Genomic DNA, 19817 nt, shown 5'->3' on the forward strand with positions numbered 1-19817 from the left:
CTTTCCTTTTTTATATATATATATATATATATATATATATATATAAAAAAGGAAAGATTTTTATATATAAAAAAAGGAAAGATTTTTATATAAAAAAAGGAAAGATTTTTATATAAATATATAAAAAGGAAAGATTTTTATATTTAAAAAAAATTTAATATTTATATTAAAAAAAGGGAAGATTTATAAAAAAAAAAAGAAACATAATGTTAACTCGTTTTGGATTTTAGTGCCTCAGAAATCCTTCAGTGAAAAGAACGAAGCCTTCTCTCTCCTTGTGACCTGGGAATGGCCTTTTTATAAAATAATGTCTCTGGAACGGAATGCCCCCGTAGAACATTCCGCGCACCGCTCTCTGGCCGCCCTCCTGCACATCCGCCTAGAACTGTTCCTGGTGCCCAAATCCGTTTCTTATCTGGCAGGAGCTGAGCCCGACACGTTGGAGAGTCGCATACGGCCCCCCCCCCCCCCGGGGGAAGCGTCAGGCGACCGACAGCTAAATGCGTCGTCTGTTATATGAATAAGCTCGCTGGGTCTAAAGCGGGACTCCGCCAATCGTGATTATTGGTTCACAGCGAGGAGTCAAAAAAAGGGGTTTATTTACTAAAGCTGGAGAGTGCAAAATTCAGGCTCACTGCTACAAAGGAACCAATCCGCTTCTGACCTCAGCTTGTTCAATTTACCACTTCACCCCCGGACCGTTTGGCTGCCCAATGACCAGGCCACTTTTTGCGATTCGGCGCTGCGTCGCTTTAACTGACAATTGCGCGGTCGTGCGACGTGGCTCCCAAACAAAAATTGACGTCCTTTTTCCCCCCCACAAATAGAGCTTTCTTTTGGTGGTATTTGATCACCTCTGCGGTTTTTATTTTTGACCAACCAGTTACATTACAAACAGGGCTGGACTTACCATTGGGCTTGACTGGGCTCAAGCCCATGGGCCCCGCCCAGGCCCCAGGCTCAATCGCAACTACCCTCCGATCGCGGTAATCGCGGAAACCCCCTGCCGCAATTTTGCGCCAATCCCCTCCCGCAATTTCGCGCCAATCCCCCGTTTACGGCAATCGCGGCAACCCCCTCCTGCAATTCCGTGGGAATCCCACGTTCGCGGCAATTTTGGCACCCCCTGCTCAACAACTTTGGTGGATGGATGTAATCCTCGGCACCGCCCCCGCTCAACTTCGGCGGATGGATGTAATTCTCAGCAGCCCCAAGCCCCCCCCCCTTTACAACTTTGATGCTCCAGGGGGCCCCTTCACTGTAGCTGTGGGGGGGCTGACCCCCACCCCCCCTCAACAACTATGATCGGTCGGCGGTAACAGCCCAACCCCCCCGCTTCTCTGCTGCAGGGGGCCCCTTTGATTATTAAGCCCAGGGGCCCCCACCACCCAAAGTCCTGCCCTGATTATAAACAAGGCTGACAAATGTTGCCTTCCAGCACCTTCATGCTCTTTTTCGGCAGATTCCAGCAGTTTTGGTCCATAGGAAGTGGCGGATGAGGTTACTCGTTGTTTGACAGAATCCTCAACCATTATACATAATGCCTTCTTCCCCGGCCATGGCGGACCTCTGTCACTAACACCACAGCTGCTTTAGCTCCTGAAGTGGCGAGTCAATTACAGAACAATAATGAGATTATTAGTTGCTGGTGTGGTGGCCCTCAGTTGGGTAGTGGGAATGGTGTGGTGTCACTCACACAGAGCAGGGAGGTCACCTCCGGTCACATGGAGCAGCAAATGGTTTTTCCACTTCTCCCCCCCCCCCATCAATGCCGGGCTCCTCTTTCCTTCTGGGGATTCTCTGCATGTGATCTGCTCCATTCAAGGTCATGAGACGGCTGCAGCAGAGAACTGTCCAGAGTGAAAAAGAGACAAAAAGGCGAATATCTAAAACTTGCCTTTGTTTTAGTTGTGTTTTCAAATACACTGTATGGCCTGGAGACTGGGGACACCTGACCACGACTCTTGTATGAGCTTGTTGGACCTGCCGCATGGCAAGGTGGCAGTAGTGTTGGATGACACATATACAGCTATTCGCCCAGGGCTTACCTCAGGATCTCCATGCAAGCAAAGGCCTCGGCTGGGCTGAAGCCAATTGCCTGGTTTTGCTTGCCATCTCTGGTAAGCAAGTATTTCTTATGGTGGTGGCACGATTTGCTGAAATGGACGTTACTCTATGCATTTCACAAGATGTTGTTAGTATGTGGAAGTCATAACCAGCGTGGCTTCTCAACCTTTCTAAGGTTCTGTGTAGGCCACACATGGTTCTCTGCACCATACTGGACCAATCATATCTTTATGGAGCTGGCTTTGTATACAGAAGACCTGGCTTGCAAAAAGCATTCCAATTCATCCTAAAGGTGTTCAGTAGGGTTGAGGTCAGGGGTCTGTGGAAGACACTGGAGTTCCTTTACACCAAACTGGTCAAAGCATGTCTGTATGGATCTGGGCTTTGAACACAGAAGACCTGGCTTCCAATTGGTGTTTCAGTTCACCTCAAAGCTGTTTAGTAGGGTTGAGGTCAGAGCTCTGTGTAGGCCCCTGATGGTTCTCCACAACGTACTGGTCAAACAGTGTCTTTATGGAGCTGGCTTTGTACACAGAAGACCTGGCTTCCAATTGGTGTTTCAGTTCACCTCAAAGCTGTTTAGTAGGGTTGAGGTCAGAGCTCTGTGTAGGCCCCTGATGGTTCTCCACAACGTACTGGTCAAACAGTGTCTTTATGGAGCTGGCTTTGTACACAGAAGACCTGGCTTGCGGTCGGTGTTCCAATTCATCACAAAGGTAATTAGTAGGGTTGAGATCAGGGCTTTGTGGAGGCCACTAATAATACTCCACACTTGACTGGTCAAACCGTGTCATTCTGGAGCTGGCTTTGTAAACAGAAGACCCGGATTGCAGTCAGTGTTCCCAAAGGTGTTCAGCAGGGTTGAGGTCAGGGCTCTGTGCAGGACACTCAAGTTCCTCCACACCAAACTGATCAAACAATCACTTTATGGAGCTGGCTTTGAACACAAAAGACCTGGCTCCCAATTGGTGTTTCCGTTCACCTCAAAGCTGTTTAGTAGGGTTGAGGTCAGAGCTCTGTGTAGGCCCCTCATGGTTCTCCACAACGTACTGGACAAGCTATGTCTTATGGAGCTGGCTTAGTACTGTACACAGAAGACCTGGCTTCCAATTGGTGTTTCCGTTCACCTCAAAGCTGTTTAGTAGGGTTGAGGTCAGAGCTCTGTGTAGGCCCCTCATGGTTCTCCACAACGTACTGGTCAAGCTATGTCTTATGGAGCTGGCTTAGTACTGTACACAGAAGACCTGGCTTGCAACCAGCGTTCAATTCATCCCAAAGGTGTTCAGTAGGGTTGAGGTCAGGGGTCTGTGGAGGACACTGGATTACACTAAACTAGAAAAACAAAATAAGGCAGAGCAATCCTGTCCCGGCCGTCATTTTAGCCCGGAAAAAAAACGCGCTGGAAGGGGTTACGTCTGAATGGGACCTAGTCACAAATTAGTTGGAATTCTGTGATTTTTCTTGGCAGCCGTCCTCTGTAAACGAAATAAGCAATTAGAGCTATTTTCTTCTTCCCTTCTCAGCGAGGGCAAAGTTTAATTTTCTCCGAACTATTATTTTTCCAGATAAGTCAAGGAAAGGATCTTCCTTCCAGGACTTCTCACATTCAGGTAGGAAAACAGACCGTGAGATGAACCTCCGGCTTCTCCGACTACCTGTTATACTCTATGGGCCGGATTCAGGTAGATCGGCGCATTGTTATGCCGGCGTAGCGTATCGAATATACGCTACGCCGACGTCGCGCAGAGCGGCGAGCACAGTATTCACAAAGCACTCGCTCCCAAAGTTGCGTCTGTGTAATGTAAATTCCTCGGCGTAAGCCCGCCTAATTCAAAGTAGGTGGAAGGTGGGCGTGATCCATTTAAATGAACCGTGACCCCATGCAAATGATGGGCCGAACGAACGGCGCATGCGCCGTCCCGTGGACGCTTCCCAGTGCGCATGCTCAGAATCACGTCGGAACGAACACCTAAGATACGTCGAATCACTGAATGTAACCTACGCCAAGCCCTATTCACGTATTACTACGTAAACAACGTAAAATACGACGGCTGTTTCGTCATCCAAACCTTTGCATGGGATGCGCCTCCTTTATGTGGAATAACTTTACGCCGAACATAAACAGCGTATGTTTCTGCGACGGGCGCAAGTACGTTCGTGAATCGGCGTATCTCCCTCATTTGCATATTTGCAATGAGGCGGCCAGCGTAAATATGCGCACAAGATACGCCAGCGTAGGAAAGTTACGTCGGTCGGAGGAAGACTATTTTCCGGCGTATCTAGTTCTATGGGCACGGCGCATAGATACGACGGCGCACATTTACACTTACGCTGCGTATCTCGAGATACATCACGTAAGTGTTACGTGAATCCAGGCCTATATATATATAAACTCGGGGGGAGTAAACACTCTGTTGGGTATCAGAAGCCAAGGTGTGTACCCGCCAGGGCCGTTTTAATAGCATCATGGGCCCTTGGGCAAAGAAATGCCCTGGGGCCCCTACGAGCCTGGCCCCAATTTACACACCTTCTTTCAAGAAATAAAGTATAAATAGTTGATAGAATTAAACATATATTCATTAGTACTTTCAATAAAATCGATTTTACAAATGGAAAATATTCCATAAATCAAAGACTAGTCAATACAAAGGGCACAGTATAGGGGGGGGGGGGATGCAGAAGGGCACAATACCGGAATCAGGAGGGCACAGTATAGGGGGTCAGGAGGGCACAATACCGGGATCCGGAGGGCACAGTATAGGTTCTGGGACCCCTTCCTGGGACACTACCATATCGGGACAGTTTAGTCAAAAGCGTGACTGTCCCAGCAAATCCGGGACAGTTGGCAAGTATGATGCAGTGCCCAGGAGTGCCCATGCATTAAGATGGCCCTGGTACCCGCCTGGCACCAATGTTTGTATTACTATGAGTGTGTGCAGGGCCGCCATTAGGAACTTTGTCAAGAAAGAGGCCCTCCGGAGCAGAGAACGGGGGGGGGGGGGAGTTCAGAAGGGGGGGGTGCTGCCGAAAGTGACACAGAGTCGGCTAGTTGAGAAGAGGGGGTGGCGACTGCCGAAAGTGACATCCAGCCGGCGAGTTGAGAAGCTGCCGAAGATTACATCTAGCCTCTTCCTTCCCTCCTGTGTGGGGGGGTTCCGAAAATAGCTGCAAGCTCAGAACAGGGCACCTGGGAACGTTTGGGCCCCTTACAGGTGTACTGCCTGTACCCCCCTGACGGCGGCCCTGAGTGTGTGTGTGTGTTAAAGATCGATAGATATTCGCTCTTTTCCATCAATTTTTTTTAATAATTATTTTTATTTATTTAATTAAGAATTACATTTTTTGTGATCTAATTTTGTAATTAATATTATTTGGATAGATATTGGGCCAGATTCTCGTATCTGGGCGTAAAACTGTGCGGGCGTAACGTATCTGGTTTACCTTACTCCGCAGCAAGTTTTACAGGCAAGTGCTTTATTCACAAAGAACTTGCCTGTAAAGTTGCGGCGGCGTAGCATAAATCACCCGGCGCAAGCCCGCCTAATTCAAATAAACCGGGTAGGGGGCGTGGAGCATTTAAATTAGGAGCGTTCCCGCAACGAACGTAATACGCATGCGCCGTCCAGAAAATATCCCAGGGTGCATTGCTCCAAATGACGTCGCAAGGACGTCATTGGTTTCGACGTGAACGTAAATGGCGTCCAGCCCCATTCACGGACGACTTACGCAAACGACGTAAATTTTAAAATTTCGACGAGGGAACGACGGCCATACTTAACATTGGTTGCCCCTCATATAGCAGGGGCAACTTTACGCGTACGTTCGGCAATTAGCGTATTTTGCTAATTTGCATACTCGACAGGGGAAAACGACGGAGGCAACACCTAGCGGCAAAAAGAAAAAATTGCATTTAAGATCCGACGGCGTAAGAGCCTTACGCCTGTCGGATCTAATGGATATCTATGCGTAACTGATTCTAAGAATCAGGCGCATAGATACGACGGGCCAGATTAGGACTTACGACGGCATACATTGTGTAAGCCCTTTGAGAATCTGGGCCAGTGTATTTTTATATTATTTTTTTTTACAAATGAATATTAATTAATAAAAAAAAAATGTTTAATTTACAATTTTAAGTAATTTTAAGATAGATAGATATTTTTAGATTAATTTTTTAATAATTAATTCTAATTATTTAATTATTAATTCAATGTTCTACATTACTCACTTTTTATTTAACTTTTAGTAATATATAATAATATATAATAAATAAAATATATAAAGTGTGTGTATGTATGTAAAAAAAAAAATATATATATATATATGTATATATACTGTATGGCCAAAAGTATTGGATTCAGGTGTTCCAATCACATCAGCGGTGACAGGTGTATGAAATCGCACACCTCGGCATGCAGACTGTTTCTACAAACATTAGTGAAAGAATGGGTCGCTCTCGGAAAGCTCAGTGAATACAAGCGCGGCGTGGTGATAGGTGGCCACCTGTGCAATAATTCCAACCGTGAAGTTTCCTTGCTGCTAAATATTTCACGGTCACCTGTTAGTGGTGTTATAACAAAGTGGAAACAACTGGGAACTGGTTGTTTTTCAGGGGTTGGGCTTGGCCCTCTTAGTTCCAGTGAAGGGAACTCTTAAGGCGTCGGCATACCAAGACATTTTGGACAATTTCATGCTCCCAACTTTGTGGGAGGAGTTTGGGGACGGCCCCTTCCTGTTCCAACATGACTGCCCACCAGTGCACAAAGCAAGGTCCATAAAGAAATGGAGGAGCGAGGTTGGGGTGGAGGAACTTGACTGGCCTGCACAGAGTCCTGACCCGGCTGATTGGAGAAAAACCAACGTGGCACCGATATTTAAAAAAAAGGGCCAAGATACATCCCTGGGAATTACAGACCAGTCAGCCTAACATCAATAGTATGTAAGCTCTTGGAGGGGATGATAAGTGTTTATTATCCTCATGACACATCACAGGAAGAACCTCCATGGTTGACAGAGGACAGAATTAAAATTAGACTTGGGAAACCTAACATTAATAAATCACCGGGACCGGATGGTTTGCACCCGAGGCTACTTGGGGAACTCAGTCAAGTAATTGCCAGACCATTGTTCTTAATTTTTAAGAAGATTCTACTGACGGGAATGGTACCAGCTGATTGGAGAAAAGCCAACGTGGCACCGATATTTTAAAAAAAAGGGCCAAGATACATCCCTGGGAATTACAGACCAGTCAGCCTAACATCAATAGTATGCAAGCTCTTGGAGGGGATGATAAGTGTTTATCCTCATGACACATCCCTGGGAATTACAGACCAGTCAGCCTAACATCAATAGTATGTAAGCTCTTGGAGGGGATGATAAGGGACTACATACAAGATTTTAGTATTGAGAACCATATCATTAGCAGTAATCAGCATGGATTCATGCCAAAGCAATCTATTAACCTTCTATGAGGAGGTCAGATGCCATCTAAATAAAGGAAGGCCGGTAGATGTGGTGCATCTGAATTTTGCAAAGGCATTCGTTACGGGGGGGGAGCCCAGGTACAAGGGGGAATCATCACCGCACAGAGTGATTAGGGTGTGCCCAGGCACAGCTGACACACCCCCTGCGCACACCTTTGTATATAATGTAAACAGAAAGCTACTGGTCAGTGTTAAAGGAAGTAAAGAAAAGAATGGATCTACTGGCAGGATCAACAGGTAATAAGACTTTGTTCTGGGGGGCAGGGCCGTCTTAATAGCATCATGGGCCCCTGGGCAAAGTAATGCTCTGGGGCCCCTTTAATGATGACAGTGCAGGTAAACAGACATCAAGTAGGTAGGAGGCAGACTGCCACCCCTGTGTATCTATCACTCTCAGTGCCATCATGGGGCCCCCATTTTCGGGCCAGCTTGGGCTCAAGGACCAGCTGCTTTAGGGAAATTGCAGGGGCCCCCCATACATCCGGGGCCCCTGGGCAGTGCCCAGGTGTGCCCTCTCATGAAGACAGTCCTGCTGATGGGGGGGGGGGGGACAAATGAACAGCAGAAGCTGCTGTGTTAATGCTGCTGCTGACAGACGCCACCATAGAAGTCACGTCTTACTTTGCCCGGAGTTACACTTTTACTCTCACTGCCCCACTTTGCATTGTGCTGATTGAGGAACATTCGAGGTTTGTGGGGTAGAAGGCAAGCAGAGTTCAGTGTTTCTGAAAATGATTTTCTACTCTTCTTATTTGTTTTCTCTCCTCCAGGCAGCGGCAAGGAATCCCAGCTATTCGCACCTGAAGTGAATTACCCCAGGTGAGCCGAGTTATGGGGAGAATGCTAAAGATCCTGTTTTCAGGGCGGAGGGCGGACATAGCTGGAGTTATCTGTATGTACCGTATTTATCGCGGTATAACGCGCTCTGGCGTATACCGCGCACCCCCAAAGTGGCCCCCAATCCTGTGGGAAAAAAAGATTTTTTGTTTTTTTGTACTTACAGTTTTGGTGTCTTGCGCGGCGTCCATCTGCGGCCTCGTCAGGTCCGGCGTCCTTCTGCGGCCTCGTCGGGTCCGGCGTCCTTCTGCGGCTTCGGGTGTCCTCTTCGGCGGGTCGGGCGTCCATCTTCGGCGGGTCCGGTGTCCATCTTCGGCGGGTCCGGTGTCCATCTTCGGCGGGTCCGGCGTCCTTCTGCGGCGTCCTCCCGCTCGTTTCCCGCCACGACTTTGAATACTGCGCCCGCATATAGCGAGCGCAGTACACTCGTGAATCTTCGGGCAGGCTCGGGCGCCTCTCGCACTGACGTCCTGTACGCTCAGGACGTCAGGACGTCAGTACGAGAGGCGCCGAGACTGCCCGAAGATTCACGAGTGTACTGCGCTCGCTATATGCGGGCGCAGTATTCAAACTCGTGGCGGGAAAGCGGGTATCGGCGTATATCGCGCACCCACGATTTTGCCCTGATTTTCAGGGCAAAATAGTGCGCGGTATACGCCGATAAATACGGTATCTCGTAGAGAGGGCCCCCGATACAGAGATTCCCGGGATGTAGAGTCCAGGGGATGCCTGTGTGCTTTATTAATCTTACCTACCCCCCTCCCCCATCGCCTTGCAATGATAGGCCAGTGTAGATATCACAGCAATGTTCTGTGTAAGTAGTACACACCATTCCTATGTAATACATCCACTGATTTCCAGGGTGTTGATCTAATAATAATGTGATAGATATTTGTGTTCAGCCCGTTTTTCTCTTTTCTTCTTCAGGCACTACCCCCACATCGTGTCTCCTCCGTCCATCCCAGCGATGGCCACCTATGGGCAGACACAGTACAGCACAGGAATACAACAGGCATCGGCGTACTCCACGTACCCTCCACCAGGACAAGCCTATGGCATCCCGTCATACAGTATGTTACCGACTATGTGACCCCCTGCATTCCCCCTGTCCACCCGCTCATTGCTGTGTGCATGTTTTATATCTAATGTTTCATAACGGTGACCTTAACCACAGCGATGAGACAGTCACATCAGTCTCTGTACCAGAGGAGCTTACACTCTAATGCCCCCCCCCCCCACAGTCACATCAGTCTCTGTACCAGAGGAGCTTACACTCTAATGCCCCCCCCCACAGTCACATCAGTCTCTGTACCAGAGGAGCTTACACTCTAATGTCCTCTCCCTCCACAGTCACATCAGTCTCTGTACCAGAGGAGCTTACACTCTAATGTCCCCCCACAGTCACACACTATTATTATTATTATTATACATTTATATAGCTCTGACATAAACCGCAGCGCTGTACAGAGATCACTGAACCAGTCACCTGAGTCTTTCTACCAGAGGAGCTTACACTCTAATGTATGATTACAGTCGCACACTATTATTATTATTATACATATATCATTGAAAAGAAAAAAACAGTGCAGCGCTAGCACTGTTTTTTTCTTTTTTATGTTACCAAGTTGTTGTACACAATTTAGTGCTAGCAGCTATTTACATTTATAATTCAATATTTAATTTAGCGCAGCGTCAACCTTTTGGTTTTTGTTTATACATATATCATTGAGCCAGTCACATCAGTCTCTGTAACAGAGGAGCTTACACTCTAATGTCCCCTCCCACACAGTCACACACTATTATTATTATTATTGTTATACATTTATATAGCTCTGACATATACCGCAGTGCTGTACAGAGAACACTGAGCCAGTCACATCAGTCTCTGTACCAGAGGAGCTTACACTCTAATGTCCCCTCGCAGTCACACACTATTATTATTATACATTTATATAGCTCTGACATATACCGCAGTGCTGTACAAAGCCAGTCACATCAGTCTCTGTACCAGAGGAGCTTGCAATCTAATGTATGATTACAGTCACACACTATTATTATACCTTTATATAGCTCTGACATATACCGCAGCGCTGTACAGAGAACACTGAGCCAGTCACATCAGTCTCTGTACAGAGGAGCTTACACTCTAATATTAATAATAATAATAATAGTGTGTGGCGGTGAGGGGACATTATACATTTATATAGCTCTGACATATACCACAGTGCTGTACAAAGATCACTGAGCCAATCACATCAGTGTCTGCACCAGAAGAGCTTACACTCTAATGTCCCCTCGCAGTCACACACTATTATTATTATTATTATTATTATACATTTATATAGCTCTGACATATACTGCAGCGCTGTACAAAGCCAGTCACATCAGTCTCTGTACCAGAGGAGCTTGCAATCTAATGTATGATTACAGTCACACACTATTATCATTTATATATTTATATAGCACTGACATATACCGCAGTGCTGTATAGAGAACACTGAGCCAGTCATACCAGTCTCTGTACCAGAGGAGCTTACACTCTAATGGCCCCTCCCCCCCCCAGTCACATTTTTATTATTATACTTTTTTATAGCTCTGACATATACCGCAGTGCTGTACAGAGAATCATGGTGCTGTTACAAGGCCATGTATTCTAAATGTAAATTCTCTGTTTGTTTGTTTTTTTTGTTTTTTTTGGGGGGGACGTTGATACTGTATAGAGACGTGCTCTTTTGGAGGACCTTGTATAATTATGGAGCCCCCCCCCCCCCTCTGAAGCAGCTTTACAGACCAGAGAAGGCTTCCCACTCACACATGCGGTTTCCATGAAATCCAGGTCAGAGGACGGAATCCTACATTTCACTAACCAGCAACAATGTTTGGTATCTGAGCCGAGCGACTTGCCAAAGGGGAAGTGCAGCTTTCATTCCTGGCGGCTCTCGGCGGCTTCTAAACATTACAGCCAAATCTCACACACATCTAAAGAGAGCGTTAGAACTGCAGGAAGAGCCACACCAGGAATACACAGAGCTCGCCATATCTGTGATATAACGGTGATCTGGAAAAAGCGTTCAGGAGAAAAAATCGCAACTAAAAGACCCAATTTGATACATTGTATAATCAATGTGATTTAAAAAAAATCCGTGCTAATAACCAATCGCCTTTTAACCACTTAAGCCTCCGGACCTTTAGGCAGCTAAATGCCCAGGCCAGGTTTTGCGATTCGGCACTGCGTCGCTTTAACAGACAATTGCGCGGTCGTGCAATGTGGCTCCCAAACAAAATTGGCGTCCTTTTTCCCCCACAAATAGAGATTTCTTTTGGTGGTATTTTATCACCTCTGCGGTTTTTATTGCGTTGTTTTTGCGCTATAAACAAAAATAGAGCGACAATTTTGAAAAAAATTCAATAGTTTTTACTTTTTGCTATAATTAATATCCCCCAAAAACATATATACATTTTTTTTCCTCAGTTTAGGCCGATACGTATTCTATGGGAGAGACCTGTCAAAGTGGGCCAGTCTGGATGAAGTCCAGGGCCAAATTTCTGTCCCAGTCCAGCCCTGTCTTTACCCAAGGTCTATCAATGGATAAAGGGGGTAACCCAGGTTTAGGAGCCTACTACGACGGCTATGGTTCTCCATATCATCCGGCCTTAAATCGTCTCTCAGATCCATCTCTGCTCCAGACCAGAATCCATCCTCATAGAACTGAGGCATTCTGCCTGCAGCAGACAAATCTTTTCTTTTAAGACTTTATATTTGGGTTGTTTTTTTCAGTGAAGCTGCAAATGTTTTCCGGGTGCTGGAAAGTTTCCAGGGAAAATACCTAACAGTTGTTCTGGCAGAGCAGGTGAAAGCTCAGCCATTTGCTACTGAATTGTGTCTGTAGGGCGGCCACATGCCATTTCCATATGTTGCCTATAAATCCCGCGGATCACCTATCAGGGGGTCAGTCGGCGGCGCTCATACGGAGCTCACAGAGCTCCCACCTGGCCGCTAATCCAGAACAATGTGGTGGTGTTGTTTATGGGGAGCGGGTTATAAATTCAAACCCGTCCACCAGACAAAACGCGGCTTTGTTGGGGAAGAAGTGGATGTAATGCTGATTGCCTTTTTTTTTTTTTCAACCATCGCCTCTTCATAGACACCAGAGGTCTATTTTTCTTCTTTTACTTTTAGTTTACTTTTTTTTTTCTTCCCATTGTGGAACATCTGCCGGGTTTCTATTGATGTCCGTGTCCCCGTGGGGGTAGAACAATCGTCTCTTTTATCATTCTGGTCACTGTCTTCACCAAAACAAAAAGGGGTGGGAAATCCCAAGGTCTACAGCGGCCAAGATAAAAACTTCAAAAAAAGGGACAACTGTCTAAGAAGAGATCTCCCTGATTTTGAGAGATTTCCTCTCACTTCCTGTTTGGACTTTAGGTCAGGAAGTTAAGTCAAGTCTCCCCATTGGAACACATTCACTATTCAAGTTGAAAACGAAATGATAGGCCGAGGACAAGCGGCAGTTAATGAGTCATTTCTCACAACCAGGGCTGCCGCCAGCATATTAGGTAGCTGCCTTAGGGCGCCAGGATAGGGGGGAGGGGCAGCAAAACCCAACCCCCCCAGCCAGAGTCCCGGGGACCACGGGAGTCGCCTCTATCCCTCCCTGTGAGCAGAGCCCAGCAGTAAAAGGGTGGAGTAGTAGTACCAGGGAGGGGTGGCTGGAGGACAGGGAGGTGGGCTAGCAGTACCAGCATGGGGTGGAAGGAGAATGGTGGTGGTGGTGGTGGGGGGCTTTGGGCTAGCAGTACCAGCATGCTGTTGCTGGAGAATGGGTGGGTTCAGCAGTACCAGCTGTAGGGTGGCAGGGAGCAGGGGGTGGGCTAGCAGTACCAGAATGGGGTGGAAGGAGAATAGTGGTGGTGGTGGTGGGGGGGGGGGGTTGGGCTAGCAGTATCAGTATGGGGTGGCTGGAGGACGGTGGGGGTGCAGTAATACCAGCATGGGGTGGCTGGAGGACAGTGGGGGTGCAGCAATACCAGTATGGGGTGGCTTGAGGACAGTGGGGGTGCAGCAGTACCAGTATGGGGTGGCTGGAGGACAGTGGGGGTGCAGTAGTACCAGTATGGGGTGGCTGGAGGATGGTGGGGGTGCAGCAATAACAGTATGGGGTGGCTGGAGGACAGTGGGGGTGCAGCAGTACCAGTATGGGGTGGTTGGAGGACAGTGGGGGTGCAGCAGTACCAGTATGGAATAGCTGGAGTGCAGTGGGGGTGCAGCAGTACCAGTATGGGGTGGCTGGAGGACGGTGGGGGTGCAGCAGTACCAGTATGGGGTGGCTGGAGGACGGTGGGGGTGCAGCAGTACCAGTATGGGGTGGCTGGAGGACGGTGGGGGTGCAGCAGTACCAGTATGGGGTGGCTGGAGGACGGTGGGGGTGCAGCAGTACCAGTATGGGGTGGCTGGAGGACGCTGGGGGTGCAGCAGTACCAGTATGGGGTGGCTGGAGGACAGTGGGGGTGCAGCAGTACCAGTATGGGGTGGCTGGAGGACAGTGGGGGTGCAGCAGTATCATTGTTGGGTGGCTGGAGGACAGTGGGGGTGCAGCAGTACCAGTATGGGGTGGCTGGAGGACAGTGGGGGTGCAGCAGTACCAGTATGGGGTGGCTGGAGGATGATGGGGGTGAGCAGTACCAGTATGGGGTGGCTGGAGGATGATGGGGATGAGCAGTACCAGTATGTTGTGGCTGGAGGACGGTGGGGGTGCAGCAGTACCAGTATGGGATGGCTGGAGGACGGTGGTGGGGGTGCAACAGTACCAGTATAAGGGGGCTGGAGGATGGTGGGGGTGCATCAGTACCAGTATGGGGGGGGGCCCGGACCCTGTACAGGAGGACAGGAGGGCTGGCTGTACTGCCTTCTCAGCGGCCTTAAGTACAGACAGCCATTAGTGACATTGTATGACTTGCAGCACGAATCTCCGGCATACTGACACTGATACCTCTGGTTGTATATAAGGGTCACATCAGGTCACCTCTTCATGGCGCCCTCTCTTTGTTTTTTTCAGGTATCAAGACAGAGGACAGTTTGAGCCATTCCCCGGGACAAAGCGGTTTCCTCAGCTACAGTTCGAGTTTCAGTACGCCGCCGCCGGGACAAGCGCCGTACACCTATCAGATGCACGGTATGAACTTTCACCTCCCTGATAAATGTTTATATATGACTTTGGGTCTATTGGAAGTCCTGGGGCTCAGTCCTTGCCGGGACGACCCGGTTGCATTGCCGGTTGGTATACACCTAGAATTTCCCCAGGTTTCCTCTCCAGCATGCGGCTGAAGTGTATTTTACAATATTACAGATATTCATTGCACCGATACTTTGTATCTTTTATTAGCTGAACTCTTGCCACAAATCTCATCTCTAGACACAATGTTTCTCTTTATTTCTAGGAAAGAGTGGGGAAGGGTTGACAATTATGTCAGGTGTTTATTCCTGTCTGGCGCCCCCTTTGGGGGAGATTCTGCCTCACTTCCTGTTGCGAATTTGATTTTGTAAATAGCAGACAGTCAGTGCAGAGATCGGCAACAAGCCGTGTGGATCGATCTGCGTTCAGGACGTCAGGTAGACGTTGTAAGTTGCTCAGTGGAAGAGCGTTAGTTAAGTTGTGACATAAGTCATGGAAGGGTTAAGGATGCAGGTCTCGCCCCCCCCCCCCCCCCCCAGGCTCCCAGTCACCCAGTGTGACATAGAAATAGAGTGACACGTCTTGTCCTAAGTCGACTTACATTCCCCACGAAGCTCGTTGTTCTGGCTGAAACACGTTTGGTATGTGGCCTTGTTCTCCGTCGTGCCTCTGTACAGCAGCTGTGTGTCCAACTGCAGATCCGTCATGTCAGCATTTTATAGGGACGCCAAACATGGGCGACATCAGGTTCATGATTCTATTATTTCAATCTCAACGTAAAAATGCATCTGTCCTTGTGTTGGCGTATTGGATTCGGATTGTAAAAACTCCGGTAGGCATTTTTTAACCACTTAGGCCCCAGACCATATTGCTGGTCAAAGACCAGAGCACTTTTTGCGATTCGGCACTGCGTCGCTTTAACTGACAATTGCGCGGTCGTGCGACGTGGCTCCCAAACAAAATTGGCGTCCTTTTTTTCCCACAAATAGAGCTTTCTTTTGGTGGTATTTGATCACCTCTGCGGTTTTTATTTTTTTCACTATAAACAAAAATAGAGCGACAGTTTTGAAAAAAATGAATATTTTTTACTTTTTACTATATAATTACTACTGGTTCCAGATGACGCATTTCACGGGGGTCCAAGGAGCTTCCTTCATCAGATGATGCATTTCACGGGGTTCCAAGGAGCTTCCTTCCAAGGAGCTTCCTTCATCAGATGATGCATTTCACGGGGTTCCAAGGAGCTTCCTTCATCAGATGACGCATTTCACAGGGTTCCAAGGAGCTTCCTTCATCAGATGACTCATTTCTCGGGGGTTCCAAGGAGCTTCCTTCATCAGATGACACATTTCACTGGGGGTTCCAAGGAGCTTCCTTCATCAGATGACGCATTTCACTGGGGTGCAAGGAGCTTCCTTCATCAGATGACGCGTTTCACGGGGTTCCAAGGAGCTTCCTTCTTCAGGTGAGGCGTTTCACGGGGTTCCAAGGAGCTTCCTTCATCAGATGACGCATTTCACGGGGTTCCAAGGAGCTTCCTTCATCAGATGACGCATTTCACTGGGGTTCCAAGGAGCTTCCTTCATCAGATGACACATTTCACTGGGTTGCAAGGAGCTTCCTTCATCAGATGACGCATTTCACGGGGGTTCCAAGGCGCTTCCTTCATCAGATGACGCGTTTCACGGGGTTCCAAGGAGCTTCCTTCATCAGAGGATGCATTTCACGGGGGTTCCAAGGAGCTTCCTTCCAAGGAGCTTCCTTCATCAGATGACGCATTTCACGGGGGTTCCAAGGATTTTCCTTCTTCAGATGATGCATTTCGCTGGGTTCCATGGAGCTTCCTTCATCAGATGACGCATTTCACGGGGGGTTCCCAGGAGCTTCCTTCATCAGATGACGCATTTCACGGGGGTTCCAAGGAGCTTCCTTCATCACATGACGCGTTTCACGGGGGTTCCTAAGAGCTTCCTTTATCAGGACGCGTTTCACAGGGGTTTCTAGGAGCTTCCTTCATCAGATGATGCATTTCACGGGGGTTCCAAGGAGCTTCCTTCATCAGATGACGCATTTCACAGGGGTTCCAAGGAGCTTCCTTCATCAGATGACGCATTTCACGGGGTTCCAATGAGCTTCCTTCATCAGATGACGCATTTCACAGGGTTCCTAGGAGCTTCCTCCATCAGATGACGCATTTCACGGGGTTCCAAGGAGCTTCCTTCATCAGATGACGCATTTCACTGGGTTCCAAGGAGCTTCCTTCATCAGATGATGCATTTCACAGGGTTCCAAGGAGCTTCCTTCATCAGATGACGCGTTTCACGGGGGTTCCAAGGAGCTTCCTTCATCAGATGACGCATTTCACGGGGTTCCAATGAGCTTCCTTCATCAGATGACGCATTTCACAGGGTTCCTAGGAGCTTCCTCCATCAGATGACGCATTTCACGGGGTTCCAAGGAGCTTCCTCCATCAGATGACGCATTTCACGGGGTTCCAATGAGCTTCCTTCATCAGATGACGCATTTCACAGGGTTCCTAGGAGCTTCCTCCATCAGATGACGCATTTCACGGGGTTCCAAGGAGCTTCCTTCATCAGATGACGCATTTCACAGGGTTCCAAGGAGCTTCCTTCATCAGATGACTCATTTCTCGGGGGTTCCAAGGAGCTTCCTTCATCAGATGACACATTTCACTGGGGGTTCCAAGGAGCTTCCTTCATCAGATGACGCATTTCACTGGGGTGCAAGGAGCTTCCTTCATCAGATGACGCGTTTCACGGGGTTCCAAGGAGCTTCCTTCATCAGATGAGGCGTTTCACGGGGTTCCAAGGAGCTTCCTTCATCAGATGACGCATTTCACGGGGTTCCAAGGAGCTTCCTTCATCAGATGACGCATTTCACTGGGGTTCCAAGGAGCTTCCTTCATCAGATGACACATTTCACTGGGTTGCAAGGAGCTTCCTTCATCAGATGACGCATTTCACGGGGGTTCCAAGGCGCTTCCTTCATCAGATGACGCGTTTCACGGGGTTCCTAGGAGCTTCCTCCATCAGATGACGCATTTCACGGGGTTCCAAGGAGCTTCCTCCATCAGATGACGCATTTCACGGGGTTCCAATGAGCTTCCTTCATCAGATGACGCATTTCACAGGGTTCCTAGGAGCTTCCTCCATCAGATGACGCATTTCACGGGGTTCCAAGGAGCTTCCTTCATCAGATGACGCATTTCACAGGGTTCCAAGGAGCTTCCTTCATCAGATGACTCATTTCTCGGGGGTTCCAAGGAGCTTCCTTCATCAGATGACACATTTCACTGGGGGTTCCAAGGAGCTTCCTTCATCAGATGACGCATTTCACTGGGGTGCAAGGAGCTTCCTTCATCAGATGACGCGTTTCACGGGGTTCCAAGGAGCTTCCTTCATCAGATGAGGCGTTTCACGGGGTTCCAAGGAGCTTCCTTCATCAGATGACGCATTTCACGGGGTTCCAAGGAGCTTCCTTCATCAGATGACGCATTTCACTGGGGTTCCAAGGAGCTTCCTTCATCAGATGACACATTTCACTGGGTTGCAAGGAGCTTCCTTCATCAGATGACGCATTTCACGGGGGTTCCAAGGCGCTTCCTTCATCAGATGACGCGTTTCACGGGGTTCCAAGGAGCTTCCTTCATCAGAGGATGCATTTCACGGGGGTTCCAAGGAGCTTCCTTCCAAGGAGCTTCCTTCATCAGATGACGCATTTCACGGGGGTTCCAAGGATTTTCCTTCTTCAGATGATGCATTTCGCTGGGTTCCATGGAGCTTCCTTCATCAGATGACGCATTTCACGGGGGGTTCCCAGGAGCTTCCTTCATCAGATGACGCATTTCACGGGGTTCCAAGGAGCTTCCTTCATCAGATGATGCGTTTCACAGGGGTTCCTAGGAGCTTCCTTCATCAGATGACGCATTTCACAGAGTTCCAAGGAGCTTCCTTCATCAGATGACGCGTTTCACGGGGGGTTCCAAGGAGCTTCCTTCTTCAGGGCCTCATACTGGACTGGGAAGAACGTTCTGAATAAGAAACAAATCTGGGCATCCTGAAGAAAGAAACATTGTATCGTTAGGAATAACATTCGGATACAATGTCTCGCCGGCAGAATGATACATTGTAAAGATAAAAGGGGGTATTCCCGTGTTTGTGAATCTGCGGACGACGCGTTTATTTCAGTAGCGCCTTTTTTGTTTCCTAACTTCTCCTTCCCCGCGGATAGGAATAGAATGTGAAGAGGTCAGAGGTCATATTTACTTTTCAGTCCCTTTTAAATGACCTCCATTGGCTAAGGTGATCTTTTACCTTCAAGGTAGGCAGCTTGGAAATAAAAAAAAAAAATCGCATTGTCTTTCCCACGCTTCTGTTCTGCGAGGCTGCGGCCTCTGCTACTACTACAAAAAAAAAAGCATGCTCCCCCAGGGGGCGGGAGTACAACAATCTTTCTATATTTCCCCATAAATCAGTCTTTGTGATGGGACCGAGCCTTAGTTCCTTAGTTCCTATTTCCTGCTCTCTGGGATGAGACCGCTAGAGATGGCTGACTGACAGCCGCGACAGCTGACGGGCCCCCCCAACCCTGCCCCCACTGTGAAATATAGATTTAACGCACTCCCATGGGGGCTTTTCTAGTCTTTGACTTTTAACCCCTGATGGAGACTGAAGTTTTTTAAGAGGAGACAAGAAAGTATTTGGAAAGAAAATACCCCCCTACGGTTTACCAGCCAGCCTGTCATAATAAGATCTCCGATTCTCCGGCCGCTCTTCAAAGTTAGTTTTGCCCGTCGCATTCAGACGTCGGCTTTGTGCGGCGCGCCGCCGCCGTTCCCGGATGTGTGCGGAACGATAAATCTTACCGATATCTTACCTTATCTCCTCATCATGGCTCTAGAAGTGTCTGATGAAGAAGCTCAGCATTTGCCTTCGGGGGGGGGGGGGGGGGGGGGGGGGGGTGTGTCTACCTGTATAGCTAGATTCAGGTAGGCGGCGGCGTAGCGTATCGTGTTTACACTACGCCGCCGTAAGTTAGCGAGGCAAGTACATGATTCACAAAGTACTTGCCTGCTAAATTACTGCGGCGTAGCGTAAATGCGGCGGGCGCAAGCGCGCCTAATTCAAAATAGGCTGAGGGGGGCGTGTTTTATGGTAATTTGGTTTGACCTGACGTGATCGACGTTTTTTTTTTGGAACGGCGCATGCGCCGTCCGCCTACATTTCCCAGTGTGCAT

General features: G+C 48.4%; 1 protein-coding gene across 3 annotated transcripts in view; it reads left to right on the plus strand.

Annotated features, from left to right (window-relative positions):
• EYA2 (EYA transcriptional coactivator and phosphatase 2) overlaps window positions 1-19817 on the plus strand; it is a 183015-nt gene that overhangs the window by 82623 nt on the left and 80575 nt on the right. For 2 of the 3 annotated variants that reach the window (XM_040331413.1, XM_040331414.1), the window contains exons 3-6: window positions 3633-3677; window positions 8321-8369; window positions 9315-9457; window positions 14444-14560. In XM_040331413.1, the coding sequence (XP_040187347.1) occupies window positions 3633-3677; window positions 8321-8369; window positions 9315-9457; window positions 14444-14560 (354 nt within the window). The remainder of the gene's footprint in view (window positions 1-3632; window positions 3678-8320; window positions 8370-9314; window positions 9458-14443; window positions 14561-19817) is intronic. The other variant, XM_040331415.1, reaches the window with a different exon arrangement.

The sequence above is a fragment of the Rana temporaria genome, chromosome 12 (genome assembly GCF_905171775.1).
Source record: "Rana temporaria chromosome 12, aRanTem1.1, whole genome shotgun sequence".
Lineage (NCBI taxonomy): Eukaryota > Metazoa > Chordata > Amphibia > Anura > Ranidae > Rana > Rana temporaria.